The 17,014-nt window shown below is 41.0% G+C and overlaps 1 protein-coding gene across 5 annotated transcripts in view; it reads right to left on the bottom strand.

Annotated features, from left to right (window-relative positions):
- LOC109968817 (xin actin-binding repeat-containing protein 2-like) overlaps nt 1-17,014 on the bottom strand; it is an 81,687-nt gene that overhangs the window by 29,743 nt on the left and 34,930 nt on the right. For all 5 annotated transcript variants that reach the window (XM_020615349.1, XM_020615350.1, XM_020615352.1 and 2 more), the window contains one exon: nt 11,059-11,164. In XM_020615349.1, coding sequence (XP_020471005.1) covers nt 11,059-11,164 — 106 coding nt within the window. The remainder of the gene's footprint in view (nt 1-11,058; nt 11,165-17,014) is intronic.

Here is a 17,014-nt window from a genome sequence, read left to right as displayed (position 1 = left end):
AATATTTTCCCCGTCAAGTGTGTAACAATTTATTTAAAATAGGTGAATTTAAAAGAAGTTAACCTCCCTGGATCATACTAACAGGCCTATACTTAGTCCCGACATAGCCCTGCTTTTCTATGTGCATTATTGATTCCTAAGTACTGTATGACCATTATCACTACTGAACTCTTAGAAATTTCCAAAGAAACATTTAGATAACAGGTGCTTTAGCAAGTTCAGTGTATTAAAAATGCACTCTTGCATAGGTCTGATATGCTCACAATACCTCTGTTAAGTTAAATATTGTGTCAGGTTTGCTCTATGCCACCTGCCTCTCTCACTTCTCTCTCTTTTTCTTCTTTTCTGATTCTCTGTTACAGGTCCTGGCTCCCGCAGTGCACGCAGCTGAGATGCATCATCTCATCAGCGGCTTCTGAGGTGCCACACAGCTGAGGCAGGTTACCAATCACCGACGCCGGTACTTAAGGCGCTGGCGCACAATCACTCCAGCGTACATTGAGGAGTCCACTCTCATCCTTCGGCCTCATTATATGAGAAGCTACACTCGCTCAGTGACACTTCGAGTATCACGCTACTAAAAGTAAGACTGTTTACTCCTCCTAACTCTTCTGCCTATACTCCTTGACTTCTCGTCACTACTCCAGCGATCTGCACTCTGACTCTTTCTGTTCTGCCTCTGTTCTGTGATCTGCTGCCACTCATCTCTCCTGTCCATCTTCCTCGAGCCCAGCCATCTCCGCTCTACCCCACATGAGTTCGTCGGCTACACTCACCTGCCTCAGTGTATCTTCGTTTCCTCCATCTGCCCTGCATTGCCACCCCCAGCTCCTCATCTGCAGCCCCCTCGAGCTCTGCCTCCTCTGGCAGACATTACCAGCATCTTGACTGTTACCTCCATAACTTGTTTTCTCTGTGCAATAAAGTTTGTGATCAGTATCGCACCTGCCATCTGGGTCCAGCCTGTTCGCTCACTCACTTCCGCGAGTGCTCACCATAACAGAACGTACTGGCCACCATGGATCCTGCAGGGTCCGGTGCAGGTCAGCCCACTTCGCCACCTGCCCTTGCATGGTTCAGTGCAGAGATAGACCACCTCGAGCAAGCATTACATCAACAAATGGACATCATTCCAAGTCTGACTCAACAGGTAACGCAACTCTCCACCACATTATCACAGCTCTCGGCTTCCACTGCTCACGCTCGATCCTCCTTCTCTGGCTGTCATGCCAGTCCTACACGTGAGGCCCCGATACCTGACCCAGAGCCATTTTCTGGGGACGTAGAAAGGTCTCTGAGTTTTGTTCTTCAATGCTGCAGGGTATTTGATTAACAACCTTGATCATTTCTCACCGACAGCATTAGGATAAATTGCATCATTAATAGACTCCGTGGCAGAGCCTTAACCTGGGCAGAGGTTCTGGATTCCCAGGGAAGGTTCATTGGGCCACAATTGATGAATTCCTCCAAGAGTTACAGATCGTTTTTGATCACCCAGACCATCAGGGTAGTGCTACCAGACAATTAATGACAATTAAACAGGGAACCTGCAGCGTTACGGAGTATGCTGTTGAGTTCTGGGTGTTAGCCGCCGAGCCGGGCTGGGGGGACCAAGCCCTTCATGGTGCCTTCTGGCACGGGTTGCACAATATTAAAGATGAGTTAGCCACAAGAGACGACCTACAAAGTTCAACTCACTAGCTAACCTAGCTATCAGAATCGATAATAGGTTACGTGAGTGACACAAGGAGGAGACCAGATCAACAAGCCAGTTGCACCAAACCCTCTCAGCCCTCTGCTAGCCTGTTCACTCTTACACCGTCTCAAGTCCATCCAGGTCTAACGATATGAACCAATGCAACTAGGGTGTTCTCGCTTGACCCTTCAAGAACGAGCACAGCGACTCAGGTCAGGGGCATGCTTGTACCTAACCCATCTAATCGCACTCTGCCCAGTCCAGCCAAAAGGGGGAGCCCTTCAGTGAGAATGGGGGCACTGGCGGTCCACTCCAGAACTTCCACCCCAAGAGCCACTAGTATGGAGATCGCTGTTAACCTGACTGTCTCTGGTAAAACCATGTCTTTACCTGTTTTGGTGGACTCTGGGGCAGGATTGTATCTGATCGATCCCACATTAGTCTCTAAGCTCAAGTAATCCCTATACCCCTAAGTCGAAGCCTCGAGACCCATTCTATTGACGGTCAATCACTATCAGTGAATACCCACCAAACCCCTCCTATTCAGCTAACCATACCCTGCAGCCATCACGAAACCACCCAATTCATGATTATAAAGACAGTACAGACACCAGTAATCCTGGGGCACTCCTGTCTCCTCTCACAAAACCCTCAGATCGACTGGCAGACTGGAACCATCTTCAAATGGAACCCCTCCTGTTTGTCCTCCTGCCCCCGAGCAGTGCACCCACCTCTCGCACCACCCAGTCCCACCAGGACTCTGGAGAACCCAGATCTCACTAAAGTACCAGCCGTGTACCACGATCTCAGTGAGGTCTTCAACAAGGATAAAGCAATCTCTCTATACCACTGCATCATCCTTATGATTATGCTATTGACCTCCTCCCTGGCACCACCCTACCGGCAAGCAAGCTGTACAACATCTCAAAGCCAGAGCGACAAACTATGGAGGATTACATCCAGAACTCATTGAAAGCAGGTATCATACGCACCTCGTCCTCTCCACTCAGGGCAGCTTTTTTTTTGTGGGCAAGAAGGATGGCTCCCTCCATCCCTGCATAGATTTCCAGGGTCTTAATATCCACTACCTCTACTTAACTCCACCTTTGAGTCTCTGCAGGGGGCTGTCATCTTTACCAAACTTGACCTACACAACGCATACCACCTGGTGAAGATCAGAGAAGTGTGATTTCCACTCAAACACCATGTCCTTCCTGGGGTTCACCGTTGAGAGTGGTAAGATCCAAGCAGACCTTCCTCGAGCCCAGCCATCTCCGCTCTACCCCACCTGAGTTTGTTGGCTACACTCACCTGTCTCAGCGTATCTTCATTTCCTCCATCTGCCCTGCATTGCCACCTCCAGCTCCCCATCTGTGGGTACCTCGAGCTCTGCCTCCTCTGGCAGACGTTACCAGCATTTTGACTGTTATCTCCATAATTTGTTTTCTCTGTGCAATAAAGTTTGTGATCAGTATCGCACCTGCCATCTGGGTTCAGCCTGTTCGCTCACCATAGCATATTGGCTGTGAAAGCTGATTAACTTTGAATGTTTTCAGTGTGGTGAATGATACCATTCAGCCAAGAGAAGGTGAATGCCCCTTTGTAGGTGAAACTTTTGCTCCCTGTAAAAACCCATCTTGTACAATGAAAGCCTGCCTTCCTGATGCCTTCGAACTGGTTTCAAAGACAGCTCCTCAGATTAGCAGTGGGGCTCTATAACCAATGCTAAGTGAGGAAATTCAGCACAGTGCCTGCTGTGTAGAGGGCCCAGAAGATTGAGCAAGAAACCTTTAACAATCAAGAACCACTCAAGCAGGTAATCAGTGGAAGGAAATATTATTGACATCCTGTCTTTCTTCTGTTTTCTTTCTGTTTGTTAATTTTTTTCCTTACACATTTTCTGTACATTTCTTTCTTGGACATATGTTGCCTAAAAGCAATAGCAAAGGTCTTCTTTGAAACCAGTGACCTGTTTCTGTCTCCCTGTCAGCCCAGGGCCTTTCATTCACCCTCTTTCATCCTACATCTTTCGACCAGTTTGAGCCTATTTCATTAGCTGCTCTTATGAAAGTAGTTCAGCTTGTGAAACCCTCTTATTGTCCTTTAGACATTATGCCAGCAGTTCTGTTGAAAGAGGTTTTTCATAGCATTGGTTTAGACATTGTCAATCTTATTAATGGCTCTCTGGCTTCTGGGATTGTCCCAACGGCACTTAAACATGCAGAGGTTCAACCAATTCTTAAAAAACCCAATCTTGATAGTACTGTTTTATCGAATTATAGACCAGTTTCTAAGTTACCATTTTTGTCTAAGATTTTAGAGAAAACGATTTTTATACAGTTACAGACCTTTTTAGAGAATAATGGCATATTTGAAAAGTTCCAGTCTGGTTTTAAGACACACCACAGTACGGAATCAGCGTTGTTGCGAGTATTTAATGATCTTGTGTTTACTGTGGATGAAGGTAATACTGCCATTCTGATTCTCCTAGATCTTTCAGCTGCTTTTGACACAGTAGACCATCGTATTTTGTTGTCCCGTCTGCAGCACTCTGTAGGACTTCATGGTAATGTTCTTAAATGGTTTGAATCGTATTTGTCTGATAGGAGTTTTGCTGTACATATTGATGAGTTCTCTTCTTCTGCTGTTCCTTTGAACTGTGGTGTGCCTCAGGGATCCATCTTGGGGCCAGTTCTCTTTTCTTTGTATTTACTTCCCCTTGGATCGATTTTTATGAAATATGGGTTGTCTTTTCATTGTTATGCGGATGATATTCAAATTTATTTGCCATTGAATGTCAATAAGAGCAACTCATTTCAGACCTTGAGGGATTGCCTGAGGGACATTAAGGCATGGTTATCACATAACTTCTTACATATTAATGAAAGTAAGACGGAATGTGTTGTAATTGGTAACTCTGGTGTCACTGGTTCTGACATTCCTAGCTTTTTGGGATCCTACCTGAGGCCTCATGTGAGAAATCTTGGGGTAGTTTCTGATGGTGCTCTTAAGCTGGACGAACAGATAAAGTCTGTAGTTAAAGCCAGTTTTTTTCAATTGAGACTTTTGGCTAAGGTTAAACACTTTCTTTCTTTTAGTGATTTTGAAAAGGCAATTCATGCCTTTATTAGCACTAGACTGGATTATTGTAATGCACTGTATACTGGCATTTCTCAAGCCTTAATGTCCCGATTACAGTTGGTCCAAAATGCAGCAGCTCGTCTTTTAACTAATACGCGGCGCCATGAGCATATCACTCCAGTCCTTGCCTCTCTACATTGGCTTCCTGTTTGTTTTCGGATTGATTTTAAACTGTTGATGTTTGTTTATAAGGCTGTACATGGTCTGGCACCTTCATATATTTCTGAGCTTGTGCGCTTTTATACTCCAGAAAGGACACTTAGGTCTTCGAACCGGCTAAACATGCTCCTGTAGAATACCTAATGAAGGGGCCTGAGGATATCCCCAACCTGAGGTCCAGAGTGAATGAATGAATGACACTTTATTATAGACTCAAGGTCCAAGTTCAAAAACAAAAAAAAAACAAAAACAGTTAAAAAGGAAAGAAGAGGAAACAATAAAAAGAAAAACCGAATACAAGACATAAACCATAAACTACTATCCCTTTAAAAGGCAGGCCTACCAGTGTTTCCCGAGAGTTGAAGTAAATCGCATGTCACTGTAAGCAACATTAATCAACAATAAAATGATATTTTCAGAACAATTCAAGCGACAAATAAATTTATACAGGAAGTTTCTTAAGACAGCAGAAAATGTACTGATTCGAGATGACACAAACAATTCACTAGCACTTGTCCATCTAGGTCTTTTCAATAATAGCCTTAGGGGTCATTATAAGCCACTGACAATTTCTGAAGAATGCCCTTTAATAATTAGACCACAGATGGGCAGTGTACAAGAAAGTACAGTAAGCTTTAAACAAAGCCAATTTTACTCCAACCAAACATGAACCAAATTTCCATGCCAATACATTAGCTTGTACATACAACATACAGCACTGCCAATATATATATCCCTGTTATTTATGACATGACCCAAATACTTAACTTCATTACACACCGTTAAAATATTACCAGATAATTAAAAGGAAGGAAATACAAGGGACCTGCCCTCATTTGTGCGGCATATCATAATATTAACACTTTTAACAATATTATACTTAACATCGTGAAGTTCTCAAAATACCGAGCACAAGTTCAAGAGGTGCTAAAGAACTGCTGAACTGGGACTAAAAATCACAAGGTCGTCTGCATACATTAAATGATTCACTACCATACATCCCGTTCTGCACATATTTAACTCTTTAGAGGGATCATTCATGTAAAAATTGAACAAGATTGGGGAGAGCAGACTACCTTGTCTTACACCATTACAGGTCTGAAAGGGTGCAGATATACAGTTATCCCATCTAACAAATATAGTCTGATGGGCATACCAATATGACAAGCATCTCACTAAATATTTAGGCACTAAAAAACACATGAATACAGTAAAGTTTTTACTTTTATATTTACTGACTAATTCCTTTAGGGCAAATATACACATATCAGTGCCATGTGAGTCCACACTCACCTTATTTTTAAACTAAATTAATTTTGAAAACAATAAAGTATTTAATGCGAGTATTATCTTTAATTTACTAAATTAAGATGCCAATAAACAGAGGTACAGCTCCTTGTTATATAACAGTGAATCATATGTGCTGTACCTAAGCTGTATGGGTTTGCGCTAATCACTGCTGATGACTCAAGAAGTATTTCACCTGGTATTTTTGCCTGTGAGAAAAGAATGTCATGATGTTCCCAATCCATAACAATTTTATTTTCAACTAGTTAGGGTTGGAAAACAGCACTCCCACTAAATAGGTCTAATTTATTCTTAAACCAAAAGAGAGAGGCATGGGCAAATATCACAAATTATATGATACTGCAAATCAGCATCAAATAAACCAGCTTTATAATGTCTAAAAATGTTTAAATGTAATAAATATATAGGTCCATATTTAAACAATATTTTATATCATGTGTGAAAGGTGGGACTGTGTTATATCCTATGACCAGACATTTATGCATTTGCTGTAGCAGGTATTCTTTTAAAATGGAGCAAGTCTTGGCCCCTATGTTACATTACATTAAGAATGTTGCATTATGGGTATTTGTAGCCTTAATGATGCTAGGCTTGCAAATCCACTTATAATGTGTCTTTTAGAGTTAGTCAACCTAAAATTGTTTAGGAAGACCAGTTTAAAAGTCCATTAGCCTTAGTCCATTAGTCCATTCACATTGTTTGATAAACTGAAAATGGGACAGGACATGATGCCTCTCAGCTGCCTAAAGCCCTTCTGTTTTGATGGTTGATATGGACATTACCCCTGCCTGCCACCTAGTGAATAAGAACTGTTATATAAACCGCAAGTAGTCATTTCAAACAGACAGCCATGGAGAAGCTTTCAGCAGCTAAAAGTCTGAAACAGTGACTGAAGAGGTAATGTTCTCTTGCACAAAGAGAGCGAGACAAAAAAACAAGGTTACCATCAGTTTGCTTTTTGAGATAGAGAGTGTTTAAATCAGCCAAAGGACTAAAATTGAACTTCAGATGTGGCATTGTTTCTTCTGGATCGGTTAGTATCTAAAGCTAACATGTTCGCTTTGGTAACATTAGCAACCTGGCATGGCTGTGATTTTACCTTTGTGTTGAATTAATATGATTTTAATTGAGAAATTTGAGCTTTGTGTAATGTTAGTGCTTTGTTAGCCCCAAACAAGGAAACTCTTTCACAGTTAGGAAAGGACTCCTCCTTAGAGTAATGGGGGCCAACCAAGTTTATACTGAAAAACAAGTTATTCAGTGTAATTGGACAGATTAAATAAAGAGACCCAACACGTTAATTATTGAGCTCAGTGGTGCCCACAGGGTTTTTTTTAAATTTGGACAACTGTTTCTCCTTGTTTCCAGTTGACATGCTAATTGCCTGCTGGTTAACCTGGGAGTAGTATCAATTTCCTCATCTAGCTCTTGGCAAGAAAAGTTGTCAGTGAGGCTACAAGCAGCAAGAATAAGGTAATGGAAAAAATACATTTCCCACCATTTTCTATGATTTTATTTAGTCAGCTGAGACAGCAACAGTGCCTCCTGTTGTTTGATTTTAAAACAATGGCCACATTATTGCAATGCCACCAGTTGGAGTCTGGCTGGGGATGTCATTCCCTAGCTACATAAGAACTTATTTTCATTTTATTATTGACATCAATAGTAACAAAAGTCATAAATGAATCAATCTACTGGTCCCACCAGACCAAAGCAGCTGAAGCAGCAAGTATATGATGTTAAGAGAGGGTGCAATTTATTACTTATTAATTACAATTTTAAAACTTGGTCATACTTTGAATGTTTATGTCAGGTTTGCCCGGCTGCACCTTCCTCTCTTACTTTTTCTCACTCTGGTTTTGCTTCCTCACCCTGATTACACAATCTGGCACACCTGCCCCACTTCCCCTGAGTGTCACCAGCTGCACCTTATTAGTTTCCTCCCTACTTATACCCTGCTCACCATTCACTCCCTTGCCAGTTCAATCCATATTCTCAGGCCCCTTTGCTCATGGTTTCTTTCTAGTCCTTCAGTCATACCTTCTCTTAGTCCAGACGTTTTACTCTTTGCTCCTGCTTACCCTAGGTCTCCTCGTCTCCTATATCCTCTCATCCATTTTCCTGCTGTTCTCTCCTTTACTACGGACCTCTCCCCTGGACCCTGGAACTACTCAGCCCTGCCAGTCTCCGCAGCCCGACCTCTACCATCCATCTCATCATTAACTCTTTTCCTCTGCAGCAGATCGACACCCGGTGACTCTTTATCATTTCGCAACTGTCTGTTTATTTCACTGTGACTTGCACTGTAAATAAATCTTACACTACTTGCACCGAAGCCAGCTACCTGGGTCCGTCTTATTTGCTCGTTCATTGCCGTGTCCGAGCAACCGTAACAGTTTAATGTACTGTAGGTAAAATTAAAAACAGAAAACAAAAAAATGACAAGAAAATCTTTGTTTTTCCTCAGGATAATATTATAAAGACATCATCATTTGGCAGGAAAATCTGGGAGGAGATTTATTAAAGCAAAAACAGTCTATTGGCAAATCTACCTCCAACTGGCAGCATTTGCACACTGAAAAATTCTCTTAGGCCCAGCTTGTCTGACAAGGTTAATTCACCAGAGACTAAGAGAAGTATACAACATTTAATAGAATAAAAAGCATCCTACTTAACACCTACTATTCTGTCTGCCACAAAGCCAACCACGGTTTCATGGTGGGATTCTGGTGTAATATGAGAGGAAACATGTAAACAAGGGTGCCTTTTTAGAAAGTGCACCATGAAGATTTAGAGGTGAGCTCTGCATCTGTTTAAAGTTATTCCCTGTTTTATTTAAACATTGCAGCTTTGTAGGGAACAGCTCCTGGAGCCCCCCCACCACCACTGTCAGTCATTTGACCGGGCAGATTATGCAGTGTTGTCACTGACAGCTTGTCAGCAAAGACAAAAGCTGCTTCTCAGTCAGGACAACAAGAATGCTGAGGATCGTAAACAAGCTCCAATTTTAGACACAGCGTGGAGATTTAGAGCAGCACCAGGCGACATGAAAGCCTGACTGATCTCAGGTAGAGCTGGAGCGGCTCACAGTCTGCATGTATGGTTGAGTTCAAGTGTGTGTATGTCTGATTAATGACTTGATACCTGTTTGAGACCTGACTTCAATCACTTTAAAGTCTCACTCTCTACAGTCACCACCTTTCTTTTAGCCTTTTCTTGATTTTAATTTACATTAGCATGACCAGGGTTCTCCCTACTATAGAAAGGTTTTTGTGGAGCCTAAGCTGAATGAATGTAAAAGATGACATATCAGAATGAATGTATAAACAATGGTGAGTGATAGGTGCTGGAAAACAACAGAGGTGACTTGATTTCAAAATGAAAAGCTGGCTGACAACAGGAATGACCTGTCAATCAACGGTGTTTAGATGAACGTTCGTGTGATTGGCAGCATCACCAAGCTAATCAAACAGCTGATTGGATATTTCACTGTCCCGTCAACTCAGCATGGTTGTTGATGACATTTAAGCTTTGTGATAAAATACAGAACTAACTGGTTAAATGAGAAAATTACTACCATCAGTGAACATTCAAGAAGCTATAATTAGCCAAATCAACAGCTCTGCAGGTTTGCTAAGTTTCATGGAACATGTTAGTGGCCTTCAGATCACTGGTTTGGTTTCACAGCCCACAACTTTTCTACTCTGGTTCATTCTCACTGCATTAATCAGCCTTCTGGAAAAGTTTTAAAAACCAGTTCTGCTCTACCTGCTCAACATCAAACAGTAGACAATGCTAGCAAATAGCAAGTTAACACAGCAGACCATTTAGTAGCTAAATGGCCATATACAGTACAGTATTAATCTCAGATGTTGGTGGAGAACAAAAACAGATCTGAAAGTACCGTGACTATTGATCTTACATTCATCAGGTGGCAAAGACAATTTCAAATGAACAATAATGCAGAGACAGATCTAGAAAATTTTGAATGGGGTGGTCAGGTTGGGGCACAGACTCAGAGAGGGGTGGCACATTGGAAATACTGTACATGTAAAAAGTAAATTAAACTCCGAGTTCAATAAAATAATAAACCATACATTATCAAATTGTTTGTGTAAAAATGAGATACACATGGTGCTCTCTTTAGCTAACTTTGGCTGCTCTCCTTATTTACTCATGTTTCTTTCATTTTCATCTGTGCAGTGTTTTGAACCTTTTACTCTTTAATTTTAACACATACCCCAAAGTAACACTCACTCCAGAGTCAACAAACTGTGATATCAGAGAGGCATATATCTTAGAACTATTTTGATTATTTTTGATCCAAGCAGAGTTTTAAAAAATGCACTGTAAGCTCCATCTGTGTGTACACTGCTATCAGCATCAGTAGGAAACAAACTAGAGGTAAGCACTACAGTGTTGCTATCACAGTAATGGAAGCCCAGTATCTAGTGAACCCCAGGCTTCCCATTAAAAACCTGCCAGAGAGGCAGCCTTATCTAGCAAGGAGCAATCTAGTTTTCAAAAAGCAGCCTTCTACCAAATGTTTATCTCATAGAACAAATGGAACAAAACATTGCATTAACCATCTGGCAGCACTGCTTGTTTGCCTGACAGACTAGTGTAACTATGATGTAATCGCAAACCTAGGCCTCCTGTCATATGTTATAGAGTAACATCTGATGTTGCATCAAAACTCTTGGAAAAGTTACTGTTAAAGTCTGCTCTCTAACGAAGAACAAGAAAATACTCACAAATGGTGGTGTCCTGAGGCGAGGCCATGGTGTGATCTGTCGACGGGTGTATGAGGCTACTGGACGTCACTCTTTTGGATGGGGAGGTGTGGATGGTTGTCACTTCCTGGTAAGAGAGAGCGCTATCAGAGGAAACACCTGTGCTTTTTCAGCAGGGAGATGGAAAGGTGACAACAGAGGGGGTCATCAAGACCAGCTGGCTGTGCCCAAATCACTGATACAGAGGACACACATTCTGCCTTAAGTATGAAAAATAATACAGTCAAGCATCTACAGTTTGGCATTGTATTCCAGTGAAACTTGGTTGCTATTGCTTGGTGTGAACACACATGCACAGTACATAGCCGCAACCACACACACATATATGAGTGTTAAAGGAAACAACCTTGAACAGCAGGCACTGACTGGAAAGTTAGTGCAAACAGCTCTTGGTTGAATTTTAATGGAGCCACTCCAGCTTTAAGTAAAGCTATTTTCACTGGCTTCTATTGAGAAAAGGTAGAACATTGATAAATGAAATGTCCTTGGTGCATACAGGTTTGTTTCTCACCTGGAAGCATTTTGTCAAAACTTAGAAGTCAGCCAGCGCAACTTCCCTATTCAGTTGCAAATCATCCTTGTGGAAAGCAAACACACCTGTGTGTGTGTGTGTGTGTGTGTGTGTGTGTGTGTCTTTGCAAATATGCAGGTGTGCTGTTTTAAATTTGCAAATCAAATGTATTCCCCATAGCATTTTTGAGCGCAGTGACAACAAACGCAGAAACTCTGTACACGACAACGCCACATGACACACATACAGTACCTGAGCCTGTCCGCTTAGCTGGGCTCCTTCGCTCTGCTGAAGGTGTCAACCATAATTTCAGAAATGCACCAAACATTGTCCTCAAAAATCCTATTTAGCAAATTTTTGAAAAACATACATGGTCATTTGCGTACTTCCCTACAGTGTTACACACACCATGTCAATACAGGGATGTAAACAGAATTTAGCCCGTTCTGTCACTGTCATTCACTCTCTCTTGCTGAAGGAACACTCACATGGAATGAACCTCAAATCACTGAGCTGCAGGATCACACGGCACAGACTGCTAACCACAGCTCCCCAGTGCTCCATGTTTGACTTCTGATATTAAAAGCATTTTGTATAGTTTGCTCAGGGTATGATTAAGTGCATGAGGGGTAAGGCTGTTTTATAGATGAGTAGCTAAAAAATATCTGTGTGTGTTTGTGGTGCTTTGAGTGAAGTGAATGTGGCTGAATGAGAACCATTAAACGGACTGAAACATTTATCTGTAGTTGTTTGATGAGTTTGTTTATACTTCCGTTTAAGCTAATGTGTGTAATAAGTTATAAATACATTTAGTATGTAGGTATAAACATGTTTTGATACATTTCTTTTTCTGTATATTCATAGCTTTTCAGCGGCATCTCAGAAGATGGAACAAAAATGGAATTTCAATAAAGAACTGAAAAATACTAAAAATGCCCATGACAGTGTTCCATTGCCCAAGTTCTTCATGGTACCTTTTCACACTGATTTTCTGGGCCCCCTAGCTCAACCACTGAAGTCGACTGTAAAAAATCTATGGCTGATGTTTGATGGTGACTTGAGGTTTGACAAGCAAATCAACTCAGTTATGAAATCTAGCTTCTTCTACCTGAGGCTGTTAAGCAAGATCAAGTCATTTCTTTCTTTTAATGATTTTGAGATTGCAATCCATGCTTTTATCACTTCCCATCATGACTATTGCAATGCTCTATACTATGGTGTTAACCAGTCCTCCCTCACTCATCTCCAAATAGTGCAAAATGCTGCTGCTCATCTTTTGACAAGTACTAGGAAATTCTAGCATATAACCCTGATACTGGCTTCTCTCCACTGGCTTCTAGTCCATTTTAGAATCGATTTTAAGCTGCTAATTTTTGTTTTTAAGGCTCTTAATGGTTTGGCACCATCTTACCTCACCAAATTAGTGCATTGGCACAAACCTACAAGGTCCCTCAGGTCTTCAAGCCAGTTTCTTTTAAAGGTTCCTAGGGCCAGATATAAACGCTGGGGTGATCGTACTTTTACTGTTGAAGCACCTAAATTGTGGAATAGTCTACCTTTTAATGTTAGATCAGCTACTAACCTCAGTACTTTTAAATCATTGCTTAAAACATATTTATTTGCCTTGGCTTTTAATACACAGCAGGTCCTGATGCATTCCTTTTAATTTTAATTTAATTTATTGAATGTATGTCATCTGTTTCTGTGTTATTGTGCTGTTTTATTTTTTGCACTGATCTTATTTATTCTATTTTAGTCATTTGTTGTGGTTTAATTCTGCTATGTAAAGTACTTTGGTCAACTGGATGTAGTTTTTAAAGTGCTATATAAATAAATTTGTTTTGATTTGATTTGACAAAAATCAATAAACCGCTTTATAATGCTGGCCAAGAGCACAGAGAACTCATTGACTCCAATACATTAAATAACAGTATTGTGTAAGCAATTAGAAATGATTAGCAAGGATAACAGATCAATTTAGTTTAGCATTTAATATTTTGGAGGAACAAGTTTCAACACAGCTATCTAGTGACTAGATGAACAGCAGCAGTGGCACAGCACAAGGTCTCAGGCAACTATCACCAAGTGCTAGCTTTGAATTCCTGCCATATGTTCTTTTTGGCAAAGACTGCCACAGAAGAGGGCATGGGGGTGGTGGTGGTGGCCCTGCATATCTCCAGCAGACTGACATAGAGTAGCTAATAGGGACAGTGCTTGGTGAAATCTGTCTGAACATTGCCGGCCTGTCACGAGAGATAATCCCTGTTGGGGGAGAAAAATGTCTGGCTTCTCTTAAAAGAAGCTCGGCTAATGAAATCAATGCTGGCCATCTGGGACCATTTCATGTATGACAGGTGCCTACAAAGAGGCCAGTCAGACCCATGATGGTGAAACCATGGTAACAGGAAACTCTAATACATGCAATGCAAGCCTGGGGAGGTGACACTGTGACACCCTCCCACCTTCATACCGGTGCCTATAAGACATCACTACAGGAAATCCAGAATCCAGGAAATTATGAGCTTGCTGTCACACATGTGGGGACTTTACCTTTTCACACTGATTTTCTTAAGTCAATTGTTGACATTTTCATCCTTTAACAAGCTGTGCTCTTACTAGTAGGGCTTTAATAACTGGTGCATCAGGGGTCTCTGGGGAGAGCTGCCCACCTCTCGGTCCTCAAATGTTCTCTACCTATTCTTCCCCATATTCCCTCCTGTGTTATCCTCTCTTTAAAAATGTCAGTCTTAATAAGCCAATTAGTCCAGACGTGACTGCTAAAGTTTATATATTTCTCAACCCAAGTGAGCAAATGTGCCAGTTGGGTGAGATAATGTCAATAGTAAGAAGGTAATAGTTCTCTCAGATGGGAGTACTATGGGTTGGGGGAGGTTCGGTTAGTACACAGACTACTGTATCTCTTTTTTCCTTGTCATTAGGAGGTAGAATAAGTAGTTTAAGCAGACAGTGTTGAGGAATGTACAATTTTAGGACACACAATTAAACAGTGCCTCTTAGAGACTCCTCCTGTAAAATACGTCAGTATATGTTGATTGCAGCAGCAGGTTATTACGACGAACTGTAATGTGTTATAGTTCGGTGACATCTAGTGATTAGGAGATGAGGAAAGGAGTAAGTAACGTGACATATTATGTAGAGGCACAAAGCACTTGCTAGCAGGAGGATAGGGTTGATGGATAGATATACAAAACACAGGACTTTCCCCTCATGAAAGCGGAGTTCATTTCCAGTGTGTGGCTTGTGTTGTTGAAGAGTTTTTGTTCCTAAACATGACCAAGCTATTTCTTTCCCCCTAAACCTAATCAAGTAGTTTGTGTGGCAAAAATAATGAAACTGTGACGGTTTCAAAATTGTAACATCATATTTTGGACAGTTTCCAGGACAATTGAGTACCTAGCCATCATGTTTATACTGTAGCTGTTTCCATGATGTGAAAAGTCTGTAAAACTTGGTAGTTTGATGTACGTTGTTGTTAATGTTAACGGAATTGTTGCAATTCCCACTGCTACTATAGGAGCGCTATTTAATGAGACACACCTATGGATTGTATGAAAGGGAAAAGACAAATGACCGTATGGGTCATTTAAGTTGGAGGACTTGTTGGTCTCATGATCATATTTTGATATCTTGCAGCATTTGAAATTAATCTTTCACAAAGGTTACAGCCATGACATAAAGTGTGTAAATGGATTATAGCCACTGAATTGTGGGAAAAAACTGGAATGAGTTTGAATTCAAGTTGCCAAAGATCGACTATCCATCTCTTCTGCATGTGACTGCTTTGAACTCCAAAGGCTCAGAAATTGCTGAGTGCTTTTGCTGGAGCTGGTGAAGCTACAGTTCTGCTGGTTCGATATCAAATGTGACAATCTGAAGGAGAGAGGTCACACACCTCAATGGTATGTGCTCCTTAAACACTTTCAAGATCTTATTTTTTGATTGCTTCTTGTTTCTTTCCCACCACATCTGTTTTGCTTCTCATTTCTTACCCTGCTATCCCTGTACTTCCCTCTCCCTCTGTATTTTTTCTTTATTCCAGTATTTTAGTTTCCTTTGTTTCTTTATGTTGAGACAGGTCTCTGCCTTGTTAGTGTGTGTTTGCAGCATGCTTCTTATACTGATTGTCTTGCAGGTGAATGGCAGGTAGGGTTTGTGCCATCAGCTGAGACAACCTGGGACCAGTGCTCCCTAAATTTATAAAACTTCTATTTCAATGACTCTCCATATAATTGGCAGTTGACTATGAAATAGTCAATTTAATGCTGTTAATTTAATGCCTCTGAGCTGTTAATGACAATGTCTCTGTTACAGCACTTGGTTCTGGCTGTTTATGATGAGTGACTGAAGGGAGCTGTTAAGTCAGTCACACGAGTCACTTTATTCTTGAATTACAGGATTTCTTTGTCAGCAAGTGGTTCAAGTGAATATGTGCATGTAGACATACAATTCAGTCACATGCACACTCACTCTGACAGTTCTTAGAACTGGAATGAGTGCTTCTGGCTGTGAAAGCTGCCTTATGGGTTTTTTGGCATAACATAGAAGTGGCTACCCTCGAACAAGACTCATGAGACTCAACAACAATAAACAAATCAGTGGGCTTGACTAAGGCAACCAGTTGCTTTGGACTCATTTCTATAAAACATGCCTGACTTTCCCCAGCATTTCAAAACAGTGGGCTAAAGGTCTTAGCAGTCATTTCAAACTACAACTCCGCAGAAGGAGCTTTATAAAATGTGTCCAAAATTGTCTGGCAAGACCATTTCAAGGCTAGAGGCTTTCAGTTTGTTTCCCAGTTACAGGAAGAATAAAGTATGTTTAGCAAGTATAGTGTTCACAATCACTGCTTAGCATGTTAGCATGCTAACATTTGCCAATTAACACTAACCACAAGGTACATCTCATAGGAATGTCATTAGTTTGCAGATATTTGATCATAAACCAAAGTAGTGGACAGATACAAATTTTGACCTGATGGAAGCAAAAAGCGACATTGTTGGAACCTTCACATATCTGTCAGGACATTTCACTCAGAATCAATAATTCCAACTTCAGGGTGGTGCTAAATTAAATGTTAAGGGATCATCAAAGTCATTAAAAGTCATCCTCAGGAAACCATGGAGTAGTTGCTAAGATAATATAACCTGGATATGAAACCTGGTGGCTGGTTGCACTATAGGTCATAAATCCTGCCTCCTCCATGTTAGTGGATGGGAATTGAGCCAAACTTAAAAACTCAAAAGTACAAATGAAACAAATTTTTTCTTAAGATGATTTCTGTCATTTTTGGTAGATATGACCAAGGGTTCTGTACAAGTGGTCATTTTTGTATGGATGCTGACTCAGCATCCATACTATGTTATCCTGGTCTTTATTATTATTATT

The sequence above is a fragment of the Monopterus albus genome, unplaced genomic scaffold (assembly GCF_001952655.1).
Source record: "Monopterus albus unplaced genomic scaffold, M_albus_1.0 scaffold163.1, whole genome shotgun sequence".
Classification (NCBI taxonomy): Eukaryota; Metazoa; Chordata; class Actinopteri; order Synbranchiformes; family Synbranchidae; genus Monopterus; species Monopterus albus.
Note: the sequence above shows the minus strand (reverse complement) of the source record. Positions and strands in the feature narration are given on the sequence as shown.